General features: G+C 38.6%; 1 protein-coding gene across 1 annotated transcript in view; it reads right to left on the bottom strand.

Moving 5' to 3' along the window:
- Nucleotides 1-2,315: 2,315 nt before the first annotated feature.
- Nucleotides 2,316-22,435, bottom strand: part of WDR44 (WD repeat domain 44) — a 104,158-nt gene continuing 84,038 nt past the window's right edge. Inside the window, exons 13-20 of the mRNA XM_080651920.1 lie at nucleotides 20,370-20,483; nucleotides 16,880-17,002; nucleotides 10,829-11,020; nucleotides 10,159-10,260; nucleotides 9,838-9,953; nucleotides 7,431-7,558; nucleotides 6,906-7,028; nucleotides 2,316-3,367 (exon numbers count right to left, since the gene is read on the bottom strand). Of these exons, the coding sequence (XP_080508046.1) occupies nucleotides 3,273-3,367; nucleotides 6,906-7,028; nucleotides 7,431-7,558; nucleotides 9,838-9,953; nucleotides 10,159-10,260; nucleotides 10,829-11,020; nucleotides 16,880-17,002; nucleotides 20,370-20,483 (993 nt within the window). The 3' untranslated portion in view covers nucleotides 2,316-3,272. The remainder of the gene's footprint in view (nucleotides 3,368-6,905; nucleotides 7,029-7,430; nucleotides 7,559-9,837; nucleotides 9,954-10,158; nucleotides 10,261-10,828; nucleotides 11,021-16,879; nucleotides 17,003-20,369; nucleotides 20,484-22,435) is intronic.

The raw sequence follows: 22,435 nt of genomic DNA, 5'->3' as shown, positions 1-22,435 counted from the left end.
AATAAGACAATGGTTTTAGGCTGGGAGGAGGGCAGGCATCATGGGGAAATGTTGAAAGGGTGGGTGCTCCATTTTCTCTGCCTTACTTATGGCTTACTCATAAACTTTTACCCATATTACCCTTGCTACTTGCAATATTAGATAAACAAAGATTGGCTTTAGAATCAAGTGGCTGCCATGAGTTACTAGGAAGGGTAGAGCAGATAGGGATTAGGGCAAGAAGGGGCATTTCTAAGGCAAAAGCCATAAGACAGTTCCAAGCCTCTGATTTCTGTGGCCATCTTCTCCACCAGACTGTAAGCTGCTTCTGGGATAGGGATGTGGCCTTATTCTTCTCTAGTTCCAGCAGTGCTCTGTACATAGTAGGTGTTCAATAAACATCTGCTTAATAAATAAGGCAGGATGCTAGAAACCAGTGAAGTTGGAAATGTTTTTCTTTTGAAAACTTACAGGGAAATAGTACTAGTAAATCCCCAAAATGTCTTTAACTTGAATCCCAACTATAATGAAGGAACTTAAAAATGTTCTGATAATTTGATTTTTTCACATCAGTGGTAGAGATCTGGCCTCTGACTCTCAAATACGGAATTTTGGGGGTGGATATATTTATGTTTAACATATATTTCAAAGAATAAGAAAGTTACTGCCCAGCTGTATAATTTGAGGACCAGAGAAAATGGTATGCTAAATTATGCTGAGTCATTCATATTTCATTTCTAATTGAGGTAAATAAGACAAGAAAAAAAAAACACACACTATGATTCTTCAAAGAAATTTTAATGAAATGTGGTTTTAAACTTTTTCATTTAGCACAGTGGTTCTCAGCCTTCCACACCAAGTCAATGATAAAATTTTAACCAAAGGAGAAATTGGAAAATAAATATGGTTATTTTTTTCAAAACCTAGGTTTATTCACTTTAATAAACGATTTCTTGCTCTAAGATGGTAAAATTGTGCTTGACTTTCTTTTTAGTACTCAAATGTTCTCTCCTTTATGAAGAAGTGAAAGCAGATGGTGGCAGTTTAAAATTGTTGAGTTGGCAAAAAATTGTCAGTGCCCTGTGTCAATCCCTAAAATGCTATTTGTTCATGAAATCCCAATGTCTAGAAAGTGCTTAAACACACACACACACACACCATCTAGTAGGGCACTCAAGGATTCAGAAGAGGCAGTTAAAAATGTATGTTTGTTGAGTACAGCCATTGTATGGGCACTAAACTTTATACATATACAATTTCTCAGTACATCTTTACAATTTCAGTTAGGTATTTTCATATTACAGTTAATAAAAATTAATATAGGGTAAATAGCTTGCCCAAGGAATGTGCTAATAGAGGGAATCAAATCAAGTTTATCTGATTCTAGAATCTGTGCTCTTTTCTAGAATACCACATCATTTATTATAGTGAGCCTCTAATACTCATTTTTGGGAAGAATATTGTTCAGTTTTTCTTTGTATACAACTTGACGCTACCTTTCAACTTCACTGTCTGACTTGTAACTTTGTAGTGTATTTATACAGTGATGACAAATACTTTAAGACTCAACTTAAAAATGTCAGTATTATTCTCCTAAGCTGGCATCCTAATTATTTTTTGCCTTTTTGTTCAAGAAACCACATAAAACCTATCTGGAAATAGTCATCTGGCAACATCCCAGTTATCTGCAGTTGAAATGACCAGCACCACAGCAGACTACAAGTCCTCCTCAGGAAGAAGTCAGGGAAAACTGAGCTACCTCAAAGACCTATGAACATCAAGTTCTTTGAAACACTAGATCAATCCAGACCGTGAGACCAAAAAAAGAAAAGAAAAAAAGGACTAGTTAGAAAGCCAATGGCATAACTACTCCATCTGTTGGATAAAGTACAAAAGAGCGAGAAGACAGAGATGGGAACAGGGGAGTGAGGAGAGCGGAGAGGAGGGGAAAAAGAGAGTATAACTGACAAGAGGAAGAAATCAGCACAGGGGTAAAACCTAGGCAAACAATATTCAATTAGTAACTAGAAAATCCAGACCACTCCAAGACCATGCTGATTAACAAGGATATGATCATGGCTCCCCAGCTTCTTGCTTACATACTGAAAACAAATGTAGTAAAAACATTTAAGCATATAGATAAACTCAGCAATGTTAATTTTAGAACCAGAATTAAATTTCCTTTTTTTCTCAGAGGTATGTAGCTAATGCACTATAATTTAGGGGTTTAAAATCTGGCCTTCTGCTTGCTAAAAATCTAATTACAAAACAAGACTTTGTCTTGCATTTCTCAAATTATCAATGTCATCTGAAAATAAAGTCACATTTTTAGCAAGTGTTGGCAACCAACTTTTAATAAACTATTTAATTTTCAGAAACATATGCTAACCATCAATGACATGATCAGGGTACCACTGCCCCAGATGTTATTTCATTGGTACATTATATCAATATTTACAAAGGCTTTCAAGTTCAATAACACAAAACAAAACAGCTTAGTTTTTAAAACTACAATGTTTTAAAAAAATGTAAACAGTTCAATTTTACATTATTGTAAAAAAGAAGACTCACTCCTTAATGCGGCTTACTTTTTTTTAAGTGAGCAAAGCCTGGTGCTCATGGATAAAGAATGAAAAAAATTCTTTACATAGAAACATTGTGCTCCAGTGTGGCAAAAAAATTATATATATACATACAAAGAAAAGAATCGTTAAGTCCACAATTTAGACCACAAACAAAATCTTGTCTCCAAATTGAGAAATTTATAAAAACCATTTACACATGGTTGTTGACCTACTGAAAACCTATATAACATTTTTAAAATAATAACTCAGTCAAAAGATACCACTTTTCTTAAAAATGAAACTTTGTGCAAAAGAAATTGTTTAAGCTAGAAATAAGACTCCTTCCCCAGTAAGAGGCCAAAAAAGCCATTGAAATAATTTAACTTTGTTAAGATTTAGTGCATGTAACCAAAAGGCACACACATGGGATTAATATATTAATATATTTTCATGCAAAAACCTGTGCATGTTCACAATTATATAACAAAAACACAAATATAACAAATGTAAAGCCTAATATTTGGCAATGTTATTCTAGCCACATTCCTTTCTAGTCTATCAGTCCAGGGTTTACTAGATCATTAACACTGCCTCTCAAAAAATATATTATATTTGAACATCTTCCAACAAAAATTAAAAAAAAGGATGTTAGCCTAAAACACTATAATTTTTTTCAATTCTGATACATATAGAAAGTTACTGATGGCATTATTAAATGGCATTTTCAAATTAAGATACATTTTTCTTTTTGTTAATAAATACTTTGATTGCTCCAGTGAAGTCAGCAGAGAGAAGAACTTCTGTATTATCTGTCTTCATAATACCTTAAAAACATAAAAAAATATTTTAATTGACTTAAAGGGATTATTAAGTCTGCTGTTAACAATTGTCACATGCCCATGACCTTTGGGGTAGAAGATCCTCTGTCTGTCTCTTCCATTTCTCTTTCCTGGTTCAACCCTGTAATCCTTTCTTCCTCCTGTACCTCTCCTCTCTGAGGTTCACTTCCACTTACCTGGTCTTTCCCTGACTTAGGTAGATTACAGTCCTTTGGGGCCTGGAGGCCTGTATTTACTCCTAGGTAGCCTAGGCATCTAACTTATCTAATGCATCATTTTGTGGCAGGAGACTAAAGTGCTGGCTGGGCAAGTCTATTGCTAACAGGGTTCTCTAATGAGGTTGATGGCAAGGTTTATTACACAGCAGAACACACTGCCATGACATGAAGTACATATGATCGATTTGTGAATGCTGACAGTACCTTTTCCCTTTACAGTCCATAATGAAGAGCTATGTAACTAGCGATGGTGAATGGGAAAAATGCTTACCTCTATTACCTGCTATATTTAACAAACAAAATTCAGTGTAAACTAATTCTATTATGCATAGACAACATTTGTGGATTTAAGGACTGAATAGTAAGGAAGAAAATAATACAAACTTTAACTGGAAAGCTGTGTACAGGATGAGTTAGACAAAATGGTTTCACTTAGATTTGCTAAGAACATATCCTAAGCTTTGAACATTCCTTCCTATCCTCGAGGCATATCTCAAAGTAGTGCTATGCAGCAGGAACAGCTGCAAAGGACTTAGGGATATGAGAAAGGCTAGAGAGAAAAATAATTCATTATCCTATCTAATAAAAGAGTAATATGCAAATCGACCGTACCTCCGCTACACCAACAAGCCACACCCACCAGCCAATCAGGAGGGAATATGCAAATAAATGCAACCAAGATGGCTGCAGCCACAGAGAGCAGGAGGGAGGCTTGGGTTTCCCTGGCAATGGAGGAAGCCAAGCTTTCCGCCTGCCCTTGCCGGCTCAGGCCTCCACTCAATGCTACAGTTTCAATTATAGAAGATAAATAAAGCCCAACAGAAATGGTGGCAGCCACGGAGCCGGAGAGAGCAGGAGGCTAGTGTTGCCCGCTGTGATGGAGGAAGCCAAGCTTCTGCAGCCCTGGCCTGCTTTGGCCTCCGCTTAAGGCTACAAAGTTTCAAGTATAGAAGATACATAAATCCCAACAGAAATGGCTGCCACCACGGAGTGAGCAGAAGGCTTGGCTCCACTCCAGGCTACGAAGTTTCAATTGTAGAAGATAAAAGAATCCCAGATCCCAGGGCCTCTGCTTGGGTCGCCAGGGGGCGTGGCCAGCCTGCAAACCACCACAGGCCCCTCGCCCAGGCCGCCCCATACCCCAAGGGAACCCCCACTCTGATCCAGGACACCCTTCAGGGCAAACCAGCTGCCCCCCACCCATGCACCAGGCCTCTATCCTATCTAATAAAGGAGTAATATGCAGATTGACCATCACTTCAACACACAAGATGGCTGCTCCCATGTGGTCAAAGATCCTGCCCCCATGTGGACACAAGATGGCCACCACAAGATGGCCAGCAGGGGAGGGCAGTTGGGAGGAACCAGGCCTACAAGGGAGGGCAGTTGGGGGCGATCAAGCCTGCTGGAGAGGGCAGTTAGGGTGACCCAGCCAGCAGAGGAGGGAAGTTGGGGGTGACTGGGTCTGCAGGGAAGGGCAGTTGGGGGGGACCAGGTCTGCTGGGGAGGGCAGTTAGGGGTGACCAGGCCTGCAGGGGAAGGCAGTTAGGAGCAAATAGGCTGGCAGGGGAGCAGTTAGGCATCAATCAGGCTGGCAGGCGAGTGGTTGGGGGGTGATCAGGCTGGCAGGCAGAAGCGGTTAGGGGCAATCAGGACGGCAAGCAGGTGAGCAGTTGGGAGCCAGCAGTCCTGGATTGTGAGAGGGATGTTTAAACGGGCAGTTGGACATCCCTCAAGAGGTCCCAGATTGGAGAGGGTGCAGGCTGGGCTGAGGGACCACCCCCACTGCACGAATTTCATGCACCAGGCCTCTAATATACAATAATAATGAAGATGATAATGGTAATGTTGACATGCCAGGCTTTTACTAGGTACTTTATATATGTTATTTTCAACTGTTATCACAACTTTGTGAACTGAGTATTTTCACCATTTTACACATGAGGAAAACTGAAGCTTACATTGCCAAATATATCGGGAATAAAGAGAGAGCAATCAGATATAATTTATCATATCATACCCTGGGTTTAAAAGAATTTATTCTTAGAATATACCTAGATAGGTACAAAACAACAAACACAAACCTAACCATGACCCATTAAAAGTTGTGTCTCTTTACAAAGAAGTTCAAAGAACAGTACTTTTCATTTTTCCTCAAATTGTTTTAAAAGCTAGAATTTTCTGGGAAATATGTAGGGGAAATGTATAGATTGTCAAAATATAACTGGGGAAAAAGAAAAGGAAAAAAAACACCCAAATGACTTGTTAGATTTAGAAAAAATAAAAAGAAATATTTCCAAACAGGCACTTAGTAAAGGTTTAATAATTCTGTGTCATTTTATTTTTAGATCCTGTAATTTAAAAAAGTGCTAGACTGGAGTTCAGCTTTGACATCACATTTTTTCTTAACAGACAGAAAAAATAGTATATTTAGTATAGTGTACAGGGCAAATAACACCATAGGGGAAATAACTTTTAAGCATTCCAATACTTTTAGAAGCACCTTTTGTACACTGTATTGCTGTGGCTTTACAACTTTCTAAAAGGCCTGGTTGTAGTCTCTAAAGTGAGAAAACACATTTACTGACCTCTTCTGCAAGTGATTTTAATAATAAAAACTTCTTTTCATTAACAACTGGTCCAAATTTACATAGTTTTATACTCTTAAGGACCACTTTTTACATAATTGGCACTCAATATTACATGATGGCTTCTTTTCACTTCCTAATCTGAGCGTTTTATATAGCTAGAATTAGTACTTGTTCTGAAAGCATAATCTACAAATGGCAAGAAATTACAGGCTTGTAAATAGCTACCTAAGAGAAACTACAAATTTGTGGCAAGTAGAAAAAAAAACCACTGCTTTCATTTTGGTTTAATTCATTTATTCAGCAAATGTTTATTAAGCAGCTACTATATACAGGCAAGCACTGTGCTAGGCACTGGCACTACAACAAATAAAACGTATAAAGTCTCTGTCCTCACAGAAATTAGTCTAGTAGAAGAAAACATAATACATTTTATACTTATGTTTTTGTTTACGTTTCTCCAAGGAGAATAGCTGCCCATAAAAGAAATTAAGAACTTTCAATTTTTTCATTTTTAATTCCCGGGTGAATTTAAAAGGAAGTAAAACTTGCAAGAACTCTTACTGAAATGTTCAGAAATAGGTATCTTACAATCATTATGTTGTAAACAAAAAATCTTCACAGTTATGAAAACTCCACAATACCCAATATTAGGTCAATTAGGATACAAAATGCTAACTAGATAAAAAGTAGGACAAATACAATATGAGTACCTACCAGAAGGTATGGTATCTAAAACTTCAGCATCTTCACTTTCTGACTTTTCAGATTGCACATCCAAAGACAACATCAAACTTGGGTTAGGGGCAAAGATGGCCGATGTAACAACTGCATTATGTGCTGGGGGAAAAAAAATTACTTCAGGATAACTAATAAATCCAATTCTAAACATCAAGACAGAGAATAAAATATGCAAAAATACAATACTGTATGTTACATGAAAATATCTTTTAAAACTAACATATAAGTAACTAAGAACTATTTAAAACCCAAATATATTTTCTAAAAGAAAATACCATATACAAGTTCTGAGATCCCATGACTTCTCAAATTTTACACATGTATAAGTTCTTCCTTGGCATGGAAATATCCAACAAAGCCAAATACAAAGCAAAAGCATGTATATCAGCCTCTTTGAAATAATGTCTACACAAATTTGCTTCTAGTACATCTGCACTTTAAATTTATTCACTTTAACTTTATTCACTTATAAAAGACACATAAAAGTAGGCATTTACTTACCTTTAATACCTTCCCAAAAGTCATTACGATCTCTCCTGACTGAAGTAAACTTGCTTAGGTCGTGGTAAGTACTCCAGATATAAACATACTTATCTTCTGAGCCACTAACGAGGTAACTAAAATCATGGCTAAATTTGGAGAAGAAAGAAAAACAAACACCTCAGTAATTTTGTTAGGCTTCCCCCTATCAGAACTTCCTACTTTAAAACACCTAAGAAAACACCCAGAAGAATTTTGTTGAACTATAGACTCCTATTCTCACTCTAGAGCAGTGGTTCTCATCCTTTCTAATGCCGCGACCCTTTAATACAGTTCCTCATGTTGTGGTGACCCCCAACCATAAAATTATTTTCGTTGCTATTTCATAACTGTAATTTTGCTACTGTTAATGAATCGTAATGTAAATAGCTGTGTTTTCCCATGGTCTTAGGCGACCCTGCTAGTGGTTCTCAACCTGTGGGTCGCGACCCACAGGTTGAGAACTGGTGCTGTAGAGCCTAAGACCGTTGGGAACCAGAGTATTTTACCAATGAACTTACTGGGTAATTACAATATTCCCCCTTTTCCACAGAGGATACATTCCAAGACCTTCTGTGATTGCCTGAAACCACACATAATACCAAACCCTATATATCCTTTATTTTTCCTATACATATGGTCATGCACCAAATAACAATGCTTTGGTCAATGATGGGCCTCATATACCACAGTGGTCTCATAGGTTATAATGGAGTGGAAGATTTCCTATCACCTAGTGACATCATAGCTATTGCAGTGTCTTAGTGCAATACATTACTCACGTGTTTGTGATGTTAGTATAAAGAAACCAACTGTCCTGCCAGTCATATAAAAGTATAGCACATACAACTATATACAGTTCCTAATACTTGATAGTGATGATAAACAACAATGTTACTGAATTATTATTTGCTATACTATACATTATAACATAATTTTAGAGTGTACTCTTTCTACTTATAAAAAAAGTTTGCTGTGAAACAGTATGCCATGTTACACTGGTAGCAGCTTCTTATATCTTGAGTTTATGGAGTTTTTTGGTTGCATCATTTTCTTGTGGACTTGATTTAGTATCATGTTTTATAAATTTAGTGTAGCCTAAGTGTGCATTTGTAAAGTCTACGGTAATGTCCTAGGCCTTCACATTCACTTACCACTTACTCATTGACTTACCCAGAGCAACTTTCAGTCCTGCAAGCTCCACTCATGGTAAGTGCCTATACAGGTATAGCATTTTTAAATCTTTTACACCATATTTTTACTGTACCATTTCTATGTTTAGATACACAAATACTTACCACTGTGTTCTAATTGCTTACAGTATCCAGTACAGTAACATGCTGTACAGGTTTGTGGCCCAGGGGCGATAGGTTATACTATATGGCCTAGTTGTGTACTGGCTATATCATCTAGGTTTGTGTAAGTGAACTCAACGATGTTCCACAACAAGAAAATTGCCTAACAACACATTTCTGAGAATGTATCCCCATTGTTAAGCAGTGCATGACTACAGATACCTATGATAAAGTTTAATTGATAAATTAGGCATAGTAAAAGATAAACAACAATAGTAAAATAGAACAATTATAACAACATACTGTAATAAGTTATGTGAATGTGATCTCTCTTGAAATGTTATGTATACACACAGCATGGATATGCTGAGCAAAGAAATGATTCATGTTTTTGGTGGGAAGGCACAAGATTTTATCATGTTACCCTGAATGGTTCACAATTTAAAACTTGTGAATTGTTTATTTCTGTAATTTTCTTTTTAATATTTTTGGACCATGGTTTACCATGGGTACCTGAAACTGTGGAAAGCAAAACCGTGGCTAAAGGGGGGACTACTGTACCTGGTAATTACAGAAGAAGAACTTCTAAGGAAAGGACTAAAAGAAAGAGGCAGGTAATTCAAGGGAGTCTCCAGAGCCCTAAGAGTTCAAATGATAGTGATATGTAAAGCTGTTAATATAGGACACTGTATTTCAGGCTGTTAAAAGTTTTATTAGCTTCTGTACCTAAAAGGATCAAGATCATGAGTGGAGTGGGTGGTAAACTACCTCTAAAAAAAAACCTCACATAAAATTACAAAAGCACAAATTCTAGAGCTGGGAGTCGTTTAATCCTGGCTCTGCACCGACTAGTGCCAACTTTCGGCAAATTACTTAATTTACTGGGTTTTGGTTTCTTCATCTGCAGAATAGGGGCAATTCTAACTCTAAACACCATACAGGTGGATTGTATGATGATAACATGAGATATCAGTTGTAAAAGTGCAAAGAAACTAAAAACATAATATACACATAAGGCCTAGTAGATCAATGGAAAACAGGAATGCAGGAGAAATGTTCTGATCTCTTTTGGGAATTTCTCATTGCCAATTTACCTGAAACTTGCTTTGATCTGGCTGCTGCTGTTGACATAACCCTTATACTTCATGGAAAGTGACAAATCTCTAAGATCATATAGTCTGATTCTGGAGTCATTTGAGGTTACCAGTATCTAAAAATAAATCAAGGGAAAAGTTAAATATATAATCTTTTAATCTAAGGTAAGCTATAATTTATGAAAAGGGTGTCTATACATACACAACTAGAAAAAGCAGTATCCCGTAAGAAAGGGAATATATTCTTAGCCAAGATATTAAGAACTAACTTTCAGGAACCTATACATAGTATGGGGAGAGATGGTTTTGAATACTTAGTACCTTATTTTCTCCTGGTAAAGGCTCAATGCCAGTAATTTTTCTTCCAACCTTGTTGCGTCCTCTGGTAGATCGGACATGTATTTGTGTGTGGTATTTCAAATGCTAAAAAGAAATCACATATTTAAAAGATCAGAAATAGAAGGAACCTTAAAGGTCATCTGAAAACTCACAGACATGGTAATATTTGCCCCAATCCTATATAATAAAACCCTAATATGCAAATTGACCAAATGGCAGAACGACCAGTCACTATGACATGCACTGACCACCAAGGGGCAGATGGTCAATGCAGGAGCTACCTCCTGGTGGTCAGTGCGCTCCCACAAGGGGAGCGCTACTCAGCCAGAAGCCAGGCTCATGGCTGGCGAGTGCAGCGGCTGGCAAGTGAAGTGGCGGTGGTGGGAGCCTTTCCTGTCTCCACGTCAGCGCTAAGGACCCCTTGGGGGATGTCTGCCTGCTGGCTTAGGCCTGTGGAGAGGTCCCGGACTGAGAGAGGGCGCAGGCTGGGTTGAGGGATAATCCCCCCCCAGTGCACAAATGTTGTGCACCAGGCCTCTAGTTTACAGATAAGGCAGTTAAAGTGCAGAGGGGATACAATAACTTATTCAAAACCACAAAAGTATTTTACTAAGTATTCAATTACATAATTTACATAAGATAGTCATTTTACCTCTGTATCATAGAAAATGCACCTGCCATCATATGTCCCAATCACTGCATATTTGCCATTCTGACAGAAATTTGCAGCTGTGATCAATTTTGTTTGACCATCTACTTCATTCCACAAAGCCACTTTTTTGTCAGGTATGTTCCAAAGGCGGAGTTTTCCATCCAATGACCCACTCAGAAAATACCTGTCATCCTAAAAATGTGACAAAATTTTAGAAAGCTTTCATTCTACCACATCAAGAAAACTCATTAAATCAATACATTAGCTCTATTAGAAATGTTTAAAATATGTAGATCTCATTTAAAAAGTATTATTCAAGTACGCATTACTTTATTCATTAAAATCACAATAATTAGGCCCGGCCGGCACGGCTCAGTGGTTGAGCATCAACTTATGGACCAGGAGGTTGTGGTTCAATTCCCGGATGGGGCACATGCCCAGGTTGTGGGCTCGACCCCCAGTGTGGGACATGCAGGAGGCAGTTAATCAATGATTCTCTCTCATCATTGATGTTTCTCTCTCTCTTCCTCTCCCTTCCTCTCTGAAATCAATAAAAATATATTAAAAAGTAACAACAATGAGAAAACACAGTATTGCCCTGGACAGTGTGGCTCAGTTGGTTGGAGCATCGTCCTGTACACCAAAAGGTTGCAGGTTTGGTTCCTTGTCGAGGTGTGTAGGGGAGGCAACCGATCAATGTTTCCCTCTCACATTGATGTTTCTCTCTCTCTCTAAAGAAAAAAAAAAAAAGAAAGAAAAAAAGAAAACACAGTATTTCATTTTAGAGAAATGACATTGTGATCACTTTATCATATCCTTAAACTGCTTTTCTCAAAGTATGGGTATTAATAGATAATATGTTAAAATGTATATTGTGTAGGAGAAGGGTTCTGTGATCAAATTTGAAAAATTCTGGGTTATAGAAAATTAAATAAGATTCTCAGTTCCAAAAGGGGGTAAAGTAGGTAGCATTTTCCAGCTTATTTAACCATGGACTTTTTGTGGAGAGTTGGTATAGGTCCAGGAACATTTAGCAGGGCTAGTACCTTCAAAAAACATGCTTTAGGAAAAACCATCCTATAATGATACATTTTCCCATAGCCTTCTCTGGAACACATGTTAACAATTGGACAAAAGAGTAATGCCAGTTAGCCCACAGAACCAGCCAATTTTTGGTACTCTGACACCATATCACCAGAGAATCACTTCACTAATAAAATTTTCAAATTCTCAGTTTTGAACCAGGGGTTCTCAATTGGGGGTACTATGGCCCCATAGGGAACATATAGCAGTGTCTTCAAACATTTTTATTTATTTATTTTTAATTTTTTTTTGCCTTCTGATAAATCTTTATTGTTCAGATTATTACAATTGTTCCTTTTTTCCCCCCATAGCTCCCCTCCACCTGGTTCCCACCCCACCCTCTGCCCTTACTGCCCCCGTCCTCATCCATAGGTGTACGATTTTTGTCCAGTCTCTTCCCGCACCCCCCACACACCTTTCCCCCCAAGAATTGTCAGTCCACTCCCTTTCTATGCCCTGATTCTATTATATTCACCAGTTTATTCTGTTCATCAGATTTTTTATTCACTTGATTTTTAGATTCACTTGTTGATAGATATGTATTTGTTGTTCATAATTTTTATCTTTACCTTTTTATTCTTCTTCCCCTTCTTAAATGCTGAATACCTTTCAGCATTTCATATAATACTGGTTTGGCGGTGATGAACTCCTTTAGCTTTTTCTTATCTGTGAAGCTCTTTATCTGACCTTCAATTCTGAATGATAGCTTTGCTGGTTAGAGTAATCTTGGTTGTAGGTTCTTGCTATTCATCACTTTGAATATTTCTTGCCATTCCCATCTGGCCTGCATAGTTTCTGTTGAGAAATCAGCTGACAGTCGTATGGGTGCTCCCTTATAGGTAATTAACTGTTTTTCTCTTGCTTTTAATATTCTCTCTTTGTCTTTTGCTCTTGGCATTTTAATTATGATGTGTCTTGGTGTGGTCCTCTTTGGATTCCTTTTGTTTGGGGTTCTCTGCGCTTCCTGGACTTGTAAGTATATTTCTTTCACCAGGTGGGGGAAGTTTTTTTGTCATTATTTCTTCAAATAAGTTTTCAGTATCTTGCTCTCTCTCTTCTTCTGGCACCCCCATAATTCGGATGTTGGTATGCTTGAAGTTGTACCAGAGGCTCCTTACACTATCTTCATATTTTTGGATTCTTTTTTCTTCTTGGTTTTCCAGTTGAGTGTTTTTTACTTCTTTGTATTTCAAATCTTTGACTTGATTCTTGCGATCCTCTAGTCTGCTGTTGGATCTCTGTATATTATTTTTTATTTCAGTCAGTGCATGCTTAACTTCTAGTTGGTCCTTTTTCATATCCTTGAGGGTCTCACTAAATTTATTGGCAGTTTCTAGAAGATTCTTGAAAAACCTTATAACCGTGATTTTGAACTCTATATCCAGTCATTTGCTTTCCTCCATTTCTTTCATTTGTGACCTGTTTCTTTGTCTCCGCATTTTGGCTGCTTCCCTGAGTTGATAGAGTGGCTTTGTGTGCTAGGTGTCCTATAGGGCCCAGTGGCTCAGCCTCCCCAGTTACCTGAGGTGGACATTTTTGGTACACCCCTTTGTGGGCTGTGTGCACAGTCTTGTTGTAGTTAAGCCTTGCTTGTTGTTGGTATCACTAGGAGGAATTGACCTCCAGGCCAATTGGCTGCTGTGAGGATCAGCTGTGTCTACGCTGGGAGAACTTCTGTGCTGGAGACACACTTATGAGATAAGACTTGCAAAAGCCTCTGTGCTCAGCTTGGATGGGGCGGAGTCTCAGGGTGGAGCAGACAGCAATGGCTTCCCGTCAGCCCTGCCCTAAGAGGCCCCTGGGTCTCAATGTCCTGTGGTAATCACTGCAAGCACCTCTGAGAGAAAGCCACCCTCGAGTTTTGCCCGCTGCCAGACAATCCAGTTTCTCCCCGAATGAGATTGGGTCCCCAGAGTCTCACCCGGAACTGGAGTTCAGAGACATCGGGAGCTTTTGTCTGCCTCCCGCTTGAGAAAGCCAGCCACGTACTCAGTTGCCAGCCCTTTCTGTGCACGCGCACCTAGGTACCTCTGCCTTCCGCAGTTCCTCTGAGTCTCAGTGTGCTTTTCTCTTTCCTGACAGTCCAGTTTCTCCCCGTATGAGTCTGGGTCCCCAGAGTCTCGCCCTGAACTGGAGTTCAGAGCCATTGGGAGCTTTTGTCTGTCTCCGGGTTGAGAAAGCCAGCCACGTACTCAGTTACCAGCCCTCTCCGTGCTCACGCCTCGGTACCTCTGCCTTCTGCAGCTCTTCTGAGTCTCAGTGTGCTTTTCTCTTTCCTTCTAGTTGTAGAATTTCCACTCAGCCAGACTTCCTGTGGTTCTGGATGATGTCCATTTTGTCTTTTAGTTGTAGTTTTGAAATTGTTGTGCGAGGCAGCAGTTTAGGTGTTTACCTATGCCGCCATCTTGGTTCCTCCCAAACATTTTTAAAAATATGTTTTTATTGATTCCAGAGAGAGAGGAAGGGAGAGGAAGAGGGGGAGGGACAGAGAGAAACATCAATCAGCACCTCCTTCACGCACCCTGATAGGGGATTGAGTCCACAAACGGGGCACTAACTGGGAATTGAACCAGTGACCCTTCAATGCATGGAACAACACTCAACCCACTGAGCCATACCGAGCAGGGCTGAAGCCACTTTTGATGGTCACAACTTGGGGGTGGGTAGGTGGGGTGCTACTGACATGTAGTTGGTAGAGGCCAGGAATGCTGCTAAACATCCTAGAATGCAAAAATATCCTTCCCTCCATCTAAAACAAAGAACTATCCAGCCCAAAATGTCAACAGTGCCAAAGCTGAAAAATCCTGCTCTAAAATAAAACCAGGCTCATTAAGATGACCTAATTTTTGGTAACATAAGAATTAAAGATAGCCCTAGCCTGTGTGGTTCAGTTGGTTGGAGGGTCATCCTGTACACCAAAAGGTGGCAGGTTCAGGTCCTGGTCAGGGCACCAAGTGGGAGGCAACCAATCAATCTTTCTCTCTCACATCCATGTCTGTCTGTCTCTCTGTCTGTCTCTCTGTCTGTCTGTCTATCTCTCTCTCTCTCTCTCTCTCCCTCCCTCCCTCTCTCCCTCTCTCCCTCTAAAACAATTGGGATGCCAAAACAAGAAATAGATTCTCTTCTCCCCTCAAGATTATTTCTTCTTACTCACCTCTGAAGCCTGTCAAGGATAATCTACACAGATTGGTTATTTTATGGCTATGGTATAGTAGGCTTGACTCAATGTCTACCAGTAGAAAAGCTTGGCCTTACAATTCAGAATTTTTTTTACATACATACATACGTGTATATGTGCATATGTACCTCCATTTTGCTATTTCTTTTACAACTTCACTATCTTCCTTCCAGATAACATTTAATAGAGTTATACTTCCTAAGAAAATGTCACTATCACCCCATTCTTCTCTAGAGCCTCATAGAAACTCTCGAGGTCAGTAGACTTTTTAGAAATAGGGCTTCTCAGTTTCTAAAATAAAAGAAATAAAAGTATAGAAAAATTGCTGACTAAACAGAAACCTTAGTAATAATGTACTACATAGATAACCTCTCTCTTTCCACTGATACATTATAGTTAAAGTAGAGGTACCGGAAAGGATTTTGCTCACAGTTGCTGAGAGGGGTAAATCCATCCTTTTATTCCAATATTGGGTGACAGGTGGGGGTGTTATTCGAAAGAAGCCTCAACATGCTTGATGGTTATAACTGATAAGGTATTTACATATATTTAACATTTTTAATTTCCAAAGTTCTTAACTAAGTCTTTTAAGGGTTCAGAATTATTACTGCCTATGTTATAAGCTTGCCCAGGGAGGGAAACTATATTGAGGGAAACAAAAATAGTCACTCTTCTCTCTTAATCTGGGGAAAAGGAGGAAGAAATGTGAATATAATTGAAACATTTCATTAAAAAGACAACAGTATGATCCTGGAAGGTGTGGCTCAGTTGGTTAGAGCATCATCCTGAGCACCAAAGGGTTGTGGGTTCAATTCTCAGTCAGGGCACATAAACGGGTTGTAGGTTTGATCCATGGTGGGGTGTGTATGAAATGCAACAGATTGATGTTTCTTTCTCTCCCTCTCCCTCTCCCTTCCTCTCTCTCTAGAATAAATGAAAAACATATCCTTAGGTGAAGATTAAGAAAAAAAAAAAAAGACAACAGAGTGGTGATGGCCAGAGGGAGGGAGGGCTGCTTGGGCAAAAGGTGGGGAATGAGGGACATCTGTAATAGTGTCAACAATAAAAATACAGTAAAAAACAACAGATGCTTAACATCCTATATAATAAAAGTCTAATATGCTAAGTGTCTGGTTGTCCGTTCAACCAATCAAAGTGTAATATGCTAATGATATGCTAAGGCTGCTCAACCACTTGCTATGATGTGCACTGACCACCAGGGGTGAAGATCAGTCACTATGACGTACACTGACCATCAGGGGGCAGACAGCCGACCGGTCGACCAGTTGCTATGATGTGCACTGACCACTATGGGGCAGACACTCCAACTGGTAGGTTAGCTTGCTGCTGGGGTCCGGCCGATTGGGACTGAGCAAGATGGGCCGGACACGCCCTGGAGCCCTCCCGTGGTCTCTCCCTGGCTGGTCAACCTCCTGCGTCCCTCCCTGGCCCTGATCATGCACTGGTGGGGTCCCTCGGCCTCGCCGGTGCCCTCTCGCAATCTGAGACTCCTTGGGGGATGTCGGAGAGCCGGTTTCAGCCCAATCCCGCAGGCCAGGTCGAGGGACCTCATTGGTGCATGAATTCGTGCACAGGTCCTCTAGTATAGAGATAAGGATGTGATTGGAAATTTAATCATACTTCAACAAAGGAGAGGGAAAGTAATTATACATCAACTAGGGTCAGCTTAAGTCCTCCATTTAATTCACCTAGCTAGTGAAGTAGAATCAACATGTGACTTTCCTCACCTTCATTATAGTATAACAAAAAATGTATAAACAATTACTTACTCTTGGATGAAAAGCTATGGCAGTAACAAAATCTATATGCTGAAAACAGCAAAGGCATTCTCTTCTGGAAATATGCCATAACCTGACTGTTTTATCCATCGAAGAAGAGAGCAGAAAGTAGTTCTATGGAAAAATTGCCATTGATTATTTTATCGCCATGAGAAAAACTACATATACAATAAAAATGAACTTTTAGTTTTTATGTGTCACAATAGTTTTGTTATTAGTATTGTTATACACAGCATCAGAAATAACAAAAGATTATCTAATTCATTTGGAAGATCCCATTTTTTTGAAATAGTTAAATATCATATTTCATACAGTCTAAGACTTTTTCACATTACCTATTCTGGAATTATATTGGAACTTAGCTATGACTATAAGGCATCTACTCATTTAATTGTCACTTCAGTTCAGTTACCTTCACATTGACAACACAGATGATTTTTAACTCACATGGATTCCCTGTCATTTAAAATGCCTTAAAAAATATTACCCTATAATGCAGCATGGAAATGAAAAGTTATTGTGTACCTGTCACACTGTAGGCAAGAAAATTAGAGAATAGAAACTGTCAAATCTTTTAGAATAGATCACAGAATTTTTAAACCTAGAAGAGGTTAACATAATTGATTTAGGCATTGTGAAGGCCCATCATCCAGGAACCAAACATCTGTCTGTCAAAGACTTCCAGCTACCAGAGCTCTTTAATTTCTAAACACACAATCTATTTAAGAGGAGAACAAGTTACACTGAATGTGAAAACCGCATTGAGATCCTAATATTCTTTGGTATGCATAAAAGTGCTAAACAAATTGAAGTAATGATGACAGTTAATGAGTACTTACAATGTGCTGAACATTGTTCTTAGCACTATAATGCAACCCTACAAAGTAGTTATATGATTATCCTCTTTTACAAAGGAGAACACTGAGGCAAAGAGGTTAAATAATTTGTATATACAGCTTGTCAGTGGCAGAGTAGGTAGTCTGGTTCTAACCACTACACTATGCTGTAGAGTGCTTGAGTAGAACACATGTTATGGAAAACAACCAAATGCTTTGTCACTTTTTTGAAAGCTTTATAATAACTTTAAAAATCTAATAACAGCCCCAGCTGGTGTGGTTCAGTTGGCTGGGCATTGTCCCGTGCACTGAAAGGTTGCTGGTACCATTCCTAGTCACGGCACATGCCTGGATTGTGGGCTCCATCCTTGGTAGAGGGGGCATGCAGGAGGCAATGGAATGATGTTTCACTCTCACATCTGTTTCTATCCTTTCTCTCTCTCTCTCTCTCTCTTTCTCTCAAAAATCAACTTAAAAAGTCTTAAAAAATCTAATAACAATTATTTTTAATTTCAAGATCTACTTAGTTCCAGGAAAGTTTTAAAGAGTATGTGCAGTTTACATTATATTTCCTATTAATAACAACTATATAAAAACTGAACTTATAAGCCCTAGCTGGTTGCTCAGTGGTTAGAGTGTCAGCCCGAGGACTGAAGGGTCTTGGTTCGATTCCGGTCAAGGGCACATACCTAGATTGCAGGCTTGATCCCCGGCTCTGTTTGGGGTGTGTGCAGGAGGCAACCCAATTGATGTCTCTCTCTCACATCGATGTTTCTCTGTCTCTCTCCTCCCTTCTACTCTCTCTAAAAGTCAATGGAAAAAATATCCCTGGGCGAGGATCAACAACAACAAAACAATAAAAGCAAAAACAAAAACAAAACAACAACAAAAAACTATGGTCTGTTGTTCACTAAAACTAACTTTATTCAATGCTTGCAATAGTCCATTGCTTGAGGTATATGAAAATATGAAGACAACCCTAGAAGTGAAGATGCTAAAGACATGTTAAGATTAGCTATAATATGCCAAGAGATTTTTGTTCAATACATACTTATTGAATAAGTAAAGTTAAATAATTTTATTAAACTAAAGATTCAAATCTAAGTTCTAACCACAACTAATTTTGTGATCTTGGATAGGCCAGAGGCCAAGTCTTCTAATCTACAAAATGAACTATTATCTACCTCATAGAGTTATCATTATAAGAACTAATAAGGTAATTCTTGTTACCTGGTACAAAATAAGTCTTCAACAAAAAGAAAACCCACTGTAAACACCAATTATGCTAGATACTGAAGAAAAACCAATAGTAAAATAAGATCTGGTTCCTATTCTTGAGGGGCTTAGAATCTAGTTAAGTAAAAAAGAAAGTTTACTCACCTTCCCCCACAACTGTGTGAACCAATTCCTTAAAATAAACCTCCTTATGTATGCACATGCTCTTGGTTGTATTACTCTGGAGAACCCTGACTGATACAGCGGTCAGTGCAGAACTAATATCTTCCAGTTAGTGTGACATTTCAGAAAAAAAAAATATTTGTTTGCTTTAAAGAAGTAAAATGAGTGCAAGGTTCCCGATTATGTGCTTTGTATTTTTTGCTCCAGATGAATATGATTATCAGATTAAGGACATTTTAGATTTCCATCTTCTGACAACTCGGCCAGATTTCACACAGGGTAGGGAAGAGGTACAAAGACACAATTAGGGCCTAGTTTAAAACCAGACGACAAGGTGAGGCCCAAGCTTGTTCCAGGAGGTTAGAGAAAGACATTACAACTGATGGGTTATGAAAAGCATCCAGACATCTAAACAAGTATGACAGGGCAGCAATTCACAAATGGTGTGCTTCGAAGCTGGAGCTCAGAGAAAGCCTGACTAGCCAATATATAAGCAATATCTTTGTGGGACATGAGGTTCTCTTGACATATTTAAAATATATGGGCATCACTTGTATCCCTCATAGCATTTTGTTAACTCAGTTGACTTTTCTTAATTTAAGGCTTTTAAATATCACACCCTTCTGAATTCTTAATATATTTTTGATTCTGATTACTGACAAATTTCAATACAGATAAAATCAAAGGTATCATTCAAAATTCAAAGACTGTTTCCTGCTTCAAAGAACTTAAATCAAATTTAAAATCTCTCTTTAAATGTTCACAAAACAACAAAAATATTGGTAAGTGGCAAAACAGAAGCTCTACTTCTGGAATAATTTTGTTCTAAGGGGGAAAATCACATAATTAAGATTTATCATTGATTCATAGAATTGTTAAAACTAAATTAATAATTTCACAAATGTGGTAGATTAGCCCCAAAGCAGGCTTGATTAGATAGATCAGACTTCACCTTTATAGTTGAAGTCATATCCATTTTGCTGAGGATACTTTGCAAAATTATAAGAGGAAAAAGATACAGTATATAAACAGATCCAAGTAAAAGTGTCAAGTAATAGAAACACTTTCTTATGAGCCTAATGTGACATCTTTTTTTAATTTCAATTAATTTGTACATAGAGCCCACACAATATATATGAATATTTAAATACTTGACAGTGTGACAATCATAGAAATAAAGCATTTGTTTTTATCCTATAGTCATAGTTACACAGAATTAATATACAATCCAAATAAAAATTTCCTACTTTAGACCATGAAAGATCAAGGAGATCAGCAGTATGTCCTTTATATTTGCAAAATGGCCGTTGTCGAAATGGTGCATTTTTATCATCAGGGTCTTCATCAGTTCCACTGCATACCTATTTAGACAAAGACAAATGTTAAAACTAGCAAAAGAAAAGCTTCCCACTCTATCTGTTCTCTCATCATTTTGTATGATGCTTAATTGAAATCTTGATCCACCAAAAGCAAACCACCATTTATGCTGAATCTGTTACTTATCACCTCTTTACCTCCTTGACCTAACAAATAACAAAGCAGGATCATTAACTTAAGAACGTCGTGCTATCATAATCTTTTCCCTCCCTAACAGTCTGTACTTTGTCCTTTTCTGAGCAGCTGTTACTTCATGGGAGGTAGGAGCCAGCACCAAAGGGTGATCATGATCAGGGTAATCAAGACAAACTCATCCCTTCCCAGTGATGACTGTTTTAGGAATGGGCACATGCTACAATTTTTATCCTTAGACATAAGGGAAAGTTTGTTGTGGGAAGGAGTAGTAGGAGGCTCTAAAATGATTTCCTCATTCTTAAAAAGGACATATTAAAAGACACCTTCCTTTTCCCTGCCTCCAAACATTGTTATTTGCATAGGACACCTGAGAGTGTAGTAACCATTGGGAGGACTATGAGGGAAACCAACCCGAGAGAACAGATAAAGAATAGCAAAGCAGGAAGATGGTAGGACCCTGTGATCCTGATGATACTACTGAGCTGCTCAATTAGCCACCCCTGGTACCGCCTTACCTCCAGACTTGCTTCCTCATAGTTTAAGCCATTTTCAGTTGGATTTCTGTTATTTGAAGTCAAAAGCATCCTGACAGAGGTAGGTGAATAATGATGCTATTCTTTTGTGCAGTGAATTTAGTTTACAACATGTTTTTGTATTCATTATCTGAATGAATCCTAACAACTCTAAGAGTTGGGTATTAACATTATGAAGATAGAGAAATTGAGATAAAAATCAAGGCTCAAAGAGGTTAAAATAACATATTAAAGGTAACATGGCCACCTGCAAACAGCAGAACCATAGCAGAAATGTAAGTGATTTAACATCAATTCAGAGGTTGTTCCTTAAATGTTTTAAAGTAGCGGTCGCCAACCGGTGGTCTGTGGACCACTGGTGATCCGTGAGGTCCAAAAGGTTGGCGACCACTGGTTTAAGGAAACCTTTGAAGCAGTCGTCGCCAACTGGTGGTGCGCGGGCCACTGGTGGTCCGTGAGGTCCGAAAGGTTGGCGACCACTGTTTTAGAGGATGTTAGCATGAGCAAAAATATGGAATGTTAGCTAAGCCTTGAATATTTAGGAAAGGATAGGTAGGATGATGAGGATGGAGGAAAAAAATGGAGATATAGTAGGGGATTAGGGTAGAAAGGTACTTGGAGACCAGATCATAAAGAGCCTTAAATTTGTGGCTTAGAAGGTTAGGCATTCTTTTTTTAATTTTTAAAAATTAATTTCAGGGGGGGAGGGAGGGAGGGAGGAAAGAGAGAGGGAGGGAGGGAGAGAGGGAGAGGGAGAGGGAGAGGGAGAGGGAGAGGGAGAGAGAGAGAGAGAGAGAGAGAGAGAGAGAGAGAGAGAGAGAGAGAGAGATATCTATTTGTTATTCCACCCATTCATACATTCATTGGTTGATTCTTGCATGTGTTCTGACCGGGGATTGAACCTACAACCTTGGCATATCAGGATGATACTCTAACCAACTGAGCTACCTGGCTAGGGTAAAAGTTCAGACATTCTAATGCAGTGGAGAAAAAACACAAGGTTCTGGAAATAAAAACTAACATGATCTGACTGGTGCTTTAGAAGGAGAATGCTATTATGTAAAAGATCATTTGAAGAAAGAGAACGGAGGCAAGAAGAACAGTCAGTAAGTTTAAGTAATAATAATGAGGTCTTGAACTAGGACAGTGGGCATGGGGATAGATTAAAAACTACCAATATTATTTGTCTAGAACTTTACAGTTAATAAAAAATCTTCACGTCCACTGTGGAGATAAACCAGCAACACAAATGCCTGACCTTTTGCCAA

Source organism: Plecotus auritus (genome assembly GCF_963455305.1).
Source record: "Plecotus auritus genome assembly, chromosome: X".
Classification (NCBI taxonomy): Eukaryota; Metazoa; Chordata; class Mammalia; order Chiroptera; family Vespertilionidae; genus Plecotus; species Plecotus auritus.
The sequence above is the reverse complement of the archived record's forward strand: the minus strand, read 5'-3'. Positions and strand labels throughout refer to the sequence as shown.